At 45.5% G+C, this 6,127-nt stretch overlaps 1 protein-coding gene across 3 annotated transcripts in view; it reads left to right on the top strand.

Moving 5' to 3' along the window:
• The window catches only part of Lrmp (lymphoid restricted membrane protein), a 59,876-nt gene that overhangs the window by 35,872 nt on the left and 17,877 nt on the right, over positions 1–6,127 (top strand). For all 3 annotated transcript variants that reach the window (XM_031383867.1, XM_031383864.1, XM_031383865.1), the window contains 3 exons: positions 3,882–3,939; positions 5,707–5,770; positions 5,862–5,889. In XM_031383867.1, the coding sequence (XP_031239727.1) occupies positions 3,882–3,939; positions 5,707–5,770; positions 5,862–5,889 (150 nt within the window). The remainder of the gene's footprint in view (positions 1–3,881; positions 3,940–5,706; positions 5,771–5,861; positions 5,890–6,127) is intronic.

Below are 6,127 nucleotides of genomic sequence, written 5' to 3' on the forward strand. Positions count from 1 at the left end.
GTTCTCCTGTATTTCTTTGAGGGTGCTATTTATGCCTTTCTTAAAGTCCTGTATCATCATCATGAGAAATAATTTTATAACTGAATTTTGCTTTTCTGGTGTAATGGTGTGTCCAGGACTTGCTATGGTGGGAGAATTGTGTTCTGATGATGCCAAGTAACCTTGGTTTGTGTTGTTTATTTTCTTATGCTTGCCCCCGCTATCTGGTTATCTCTAGTACTACCTGCCCTTGCTAAATCTGACTGGAGCCTGTCCTTCCTGTGATCCTAGTTGTGTCAGAACTCCTCAGAGTCAAGCTGTCTCTGTGATCCTGTGATTCTGGGATCCTGGGAACCTGGGCTTGTTAGATCACCTGGGAGTGGGTCTTCCTCTGTGTGTTGTGTGACTGGCTGCAGAGCTTGCGCCCAAGGTCTACTCTGGATACCAGCCCAGATACACCGGAAGGAACCCAAGTCACTGGGCTGGCGGAATTCCTGTGTGCCTGGTCCCGCTGGTCCCAGTTACTCCCAGTGTTGGGACAGATGTTGGTTCCTCCTCACCTCTGATCCTGGGTGTGTCAGAGCGCCTGGGAGTGGAGCTTCCTCTGGGTGTTGTGGGACTGGCTGCAGAGCTTGCGCCCAAGGTCTGCTCTGGACACCAGCCCAGACAGGCTGGAAGGGCTTTTTTTTTTTTTTTTAAATGTAGATACTTAGTGCTATGGGCTGGTCTCTTAGCACAGCCTTCACTGTGTCCCATGAGCTTGTGTGTGGTGTATATTCATTTTTATTCAGTACTAGAATTGAATTTTCCTGTCTTGATCCATTTTTTTATTCAGTAGTGATACTGAGAACCCATGAGTTTGTTGGCTTTCGGTTGCTTCTGTTGTTGTTGATATCCAGCTTTAATCCATGTGGTCAGATAGGATGCAGTATGTTATTTCAATTTTCATGTATCTACTGAGGCTTGCTTTGTGTCCAAGTATGTGGTCAATTTTGGAGAACGTTCTGTGACATGCTGAGAAGGCGCTATATTCTTTTGTGTTTTGGGTGAAATATTCTTCACATGTCTGCTAGGTCCATTTGGTTTACAGCATCAGTTGGCTCCAGCAATTCTCTGTTTTGTTTTGGTCTGGATGATCCGTCTGTTGGTGAGAGTGAAACAGTGAAGTCATCCATTCTCACTGTGTGAGGGCTGATGTGTGATTCAAGCTGTAGTAGTGCTAAGTTTGCAAGCTTGGGTGCCCCTGGGTTTGCTGCATAGATGGTAAGTAAGAACCGCAATGACCTCTGGGAAGATTTTCCCTTTGATGAGTGTGTAGTGTTCTTTCCCACCTCTTCTGATCAGTTCTGGTTTGAAGTCTACTTTGTCAGATATTAAAATGGTGACACTATCTTGTATCTTGCTTAGAATATCTTTTTCTATCCTTATACTCTGAGGTGATGTTTATCTTTTAACATTACAGAGTGTCTCTTGGGTGCAGCAGAAGGCTGGATGCTGGTTTGTGTCTAATCTCTTAGTCTGTGTCTCTTGGGTGCAGCAGAAGGCTGGATGCTGGTTTGTGTCTAATCTCTTAGTCCATGTCTTTTTCTTGAGGAACTGAGATCATTGATGTATAGAGTTATCAATGAACACATGTTTGTTGATTCTTGTTATTATGTTATGTCAGTGTGGTTTCCCCCACCCCTATTCATTCGATAGTCTGGGATTATTTATTCTTTGTGTTTTCTTGGGTATGGTTAACCTCTTCAGATTGGAGTTTTCCTTCTAGCACCTTCTGTAGACAGATACTGCTTGGATTTGGCTTTATCATGAATATTTTCTTTATCCTATTGTAATTGAAATTTCCTGGGTATTGTAGTCTGAGCTAGCATTTATTGTCTCCCAGAGTTTGTTGAACATCTGTCCAAGCCTCTCTGGCTTTACAGTCTCCATTAAAATGCCAGGTGTTATTTCAGTCATGTTTACCTTTATATGTTAATGGGTCTTTTCCTCTTGTAGCTTTTAATATTCTTTCTTTGTTGTGCACGGTTGGTGTTTTGATTATTATGTGTCATGGGTACTTTCCTTTCTGTTCCAATCTAATTGGTGTTCCGTAGGCTTCTTGTACCTTGATAGGCTTCTCCTTCTTTAGGTTAGAAAGTTTTTCTTCTATGATTTTGTTGAAAAGATTTTCTGGATGTTTTGTGCCTAGATTTTTTTTAAAAGAGTTTCTTTGGCCAAGTTATTCATTTCTTCTATCTCGTCTTTAATGCTTGAGATTCTGTTGAAGAGGCTTGCTTCTGAGGTTCTTGTTTGAGTTTCCGAGTTTTTCATTTCCAGTTTCCCCCTAGTTTGGGCTTGCTTTAATGATTCTACTTCTACTTTTATGTCTTAAACTCTTTTCATTTCATTCCACTGTTTCTCTGTGTTTTCATAGATTTCACTAATGAAGTTATTCATCTCCTCTCTAAGGATCTCTATCATATTCATGAAGACTACTTTGAAGTCCTTGTCTTGAGCTTCAGCTCACTTGCATTTCTCGGGGCTTGCTATGATAGGGTTTCTGGGCTCTAGTGGACCCATTGTCCTGGCTGTTATTGTGGTTTTACTGCTGGCATCTAGAAACCTGGGTCTGGGGTGGTTGTAACTCTAGGTGCTGATATCTGGTCTTGTCTTTGTCTGGTAGGTGTTCTGTTCCTTGGTTTCTCTTGCCCTCTCTGGCTCGTTCTTAGAAGAGTGTGGTAGCTGTGGGTTGCCTGGCAGGGAAGGTTTGGGGGAATTCTGTCAGGTTCGGCCACTGGGTTCCATGTGGAATGTGTTTCTAGATGTTGGGAGTTGACAGGAGTGAGCATGGGCTAGAAGGGGGAGCACGGTTGAGGAGGTGAACACAAGAGAGGAAAGTCAGTTATGTCACCGGAAGCCGCACAGTGCACTGGGAGTGGGGGCAGATGGAGAGAGAAGCCTCAACAGGTGGTCTGCTACATTAGGCTTAGTTTCTAAAGGAGGATCTATTTAGTTTCCTGAGTGCCTCCACTCATCTGATTGTGTCTGACAGCCTCAACAAAATGACTGTGTGCACACAGTGAGTCCACGAAGTTTTCTAGACCAGTGCAATACGACTGCTCATACAGTCACACACACTGTTACACACACGCTCATTATATAACAGTGGGTTAATGGCCTTAAAATATACTTGAATGAATCTATCCATTCAGTTATATTTTAATCAGATAAACCTAGCACTTAGCTGCCTTAGGCAGGGGGATCAAAGGCGTTAGACTAGAGTGGGCTATATATTGAGATTTTGTTTCAAACAACAACAAAACAAACGAATGATTCTCTCTCTCTCTCTCTCTCTCTCTCTCTCTCTCTCTCTCTTTGTGTGTGTGTGTGTGTGTTTGTGTGTGTGTGTGTGTGTGTGTGTGTGTGTGTGCATGTGGAATGAAAGTCTTCCATAAAGCCATGTAGGGCACCTGTTGCTATAGCCTGCGATGGCTCTGGTCGAGCTCCCTCCACCCTGTGCTGTCTTCCCTGGCTGACGAGACCCTCTATGCCGAAGCCCCCGGTGTCTCTCTCCTGGCCGACGAGCCCCTCTATGCTGAAGCCCCTGGTGTCTCTCTCCTTGTGCACATCCTTTAGCTTCCTTTGTGACAACTCCTGTCACTTTCACATTTTTACGATTATGTTACCTTGGCCTCAACCAGATCCTCGGAGCTGGTCCTGTCTGTACTGACCTTGGCTCCAGTTCCCGGAGTTCTGCAGGATGATTTTGATAGACATAGGCCAAGCCTTGGCTCCAGTTCCCGGAGTTCTGCAGGATGATTTTGATAGACGTGGGCCAAGCTGAAACCGGAAGCACAGAGTGCTTTGGTCCTGAAGGGTTTCCATCCCACGCATGCCAATAAAAGTTCTTCCAATTTTAGGAAACAGGAGAGGAACTCAGAACCACGGAAGACAGAAGGAAGGTCAGTGCTTCAAGAGGTAAGGCGTGTTCATGAAGCCAGAGAGTCAGTTCCTGTGGTACTCTGTGCCTGCCACCTACAGGGCATTCAGCATCAGTCAACGGGATGAGGCTGGGTTAAGATCAGCCAATGGGATGAGGCTGGGTTAAGATCAGCCAATGGGATCAGCCTGGGTTAAGATCAGCCAATGGGATCAAGCCTTGTGCCTCATTGCCTGATTGGCCGCACAAGCTTCCAACAGTAGCTGTTTGAAGCTAAGAAGGAAACCTGTGTTGAGAACTGTTGGACACTACTTTGAGGTTTTAGTACCTCACATAAAAGTAAATATGCCGAGATTCTCGAAACAGCCCCTGCCTTTCTCCAGCGGGACTTTAGCGCCAGCCTCACAGCCCCTGGACTGGTTTGGTCTCTGGTCCTGTGGCCTCAGGAAGGTGTTTAACCTTCTGTTTTCTCTTTTTCAAAATAGAGAGATTGACTAAAAAATAATTATACTGGGCTGGGGATGTGGCTCAGAGATCTTAGGTTCAATTGCCCATCACCACATAAAATAAGCCTGCCGATTAACATCTCTAATCGGGGCACTCCAAACGTGGAGGCAGGAAGGTCAGAAACTCAAGATCAGCCTCAGGTGGGTGGGGAGTTCATGGTATCACACAGGATACATATGGCCCTGTCTTAAAAAAAAATCAAAACAAACAAAAACCGTATTGAGGTTATACTGCTATACTCATAATCTGAATATTGAGCTGTCACCCGTGTCATTTCAGCCCCTCCAAAGGCAAAGCAATTAGGTAAACAGTGGTTTCATAGCCTCAGAAAGACAGTGCAACCATTTGCCACCGAGGGTTTGCTGTGACATCCTCATGGGATTATACGGTTACATAAAATCACATCCTTATCTTGTAGATGGTTTGACAAGGTCTCGGCTTGGTCACAGTCACATGTCTAAAAGCCAAAGCTTGGCTTTAAACCAAGTGTTATCAAATTTAAAGCCATTGTTTTTCATGCTTCAGAGCCACTGCTGAGAGAACAATCAGAACAGAGAGAATACCACCACCAAGTCGATGTCATGTTTATCAGCATTGTTTGAATTCGTTGCTTTTCTTGGTGCTGTAACAAAATGCCTGACACAAGTAACTTATAAGAGGAAAGGTTTGTACCTTGAAGGTACATCCATCATACCGGGGAAGGCATGGCAGCAGGTGCACCAGGTAGCTGGTCCCCTTGCATCAGTAGACAGCGAGATGGGAACTGGTGCTCAGCTCGACTTCAGTTTATTTAGTCTGGGACCCCGGCCCTTGGCATGATGCCACCCGCATATAGAGGTGGCACCATAGGTGATTTGACCCAACCTAGGAGCTCCCTCACAGAAGTTCCCAAGGTGACTCTAAATCCCACGGAGTTGACAAACACTGTTGTTATTACTGTAGTTAACTCTAATTGCTGTGAGCACCACTGCTCTCAAAGTCTTGATCCCAGGCTGAGTCAGCTGCAGAAGTGCACACTGACACAGAGGACGGCAGGGTCCTCTGACTCGGAGTTGTGCTTGGTTTTCATGCACCATTGGTACATTGAAGCACAGGTCTGTGTGCTGCCAACAGCTCAGCCAACTCTCTTACTATGTAAGCAAGCACATTAGCTCCCTGTCAACTCAGACATTTAAACACTTGTGTGTGTGTGTGTGTGTGTGTGTGTGTGTGTGTGTGTGACAGTAGTATCTAACAGCATCGGGTTACACGGGCTTTTGGAAGTTAACTGTCTTACAGAGACTTTCATCTTTCCACAGAAACTGAGGTCTCCACGCCCCCCAAAGCGGCTGTGAAGCTTGTTAACTTTCAGCAGAGCGAAAAGTAAGGCCTCCTTTGCACCTTTGCCTTAACCCTTTGTGTTTAAGTCTTTCCTGCTCTGTTGAGTGTGAGTAAATCCTGTCTCCCTCTGCAGCACTTCAGCGAGTGAGAAGGAAGTGGAGGTGAGTTTAAGGCAAATGTCTACCTGTCTCATCCTTCCTCCTCTCCTCTTTCCCTTCCATTCCCCTTCCCCATCTCCTTCCCCTCTCCACTTCTCCTTCCTCTTCCCTTCTTCCTCCCTCCACACTCTCTCCTTTCCCCTCTGTCCATCTTTCCATCTCTCTCCCTCCCATCTCTCTCCCTCCCCATCTCTCTCCCTCCCCATCTCTCTCCCTCCCCATCTCTCTCCCTCCCCATCTC

Source organism: Mastomys coucha, unplaced genomic scaffold, assembly GCF_008632895.1.
Source record: "Mastomys coucha isolate ucsf_1 unplaced genomic scaffold, UCSF_Mcou_1 pScaffold20, whole genome shotgun sequence".
In the NCBI taxonomy this organism is placed as follows: Eukaryota; Metazoa; Chordata; class Mammalia; order Rodentia; family Muridae; genus Mastomys; species Mastomys coucha.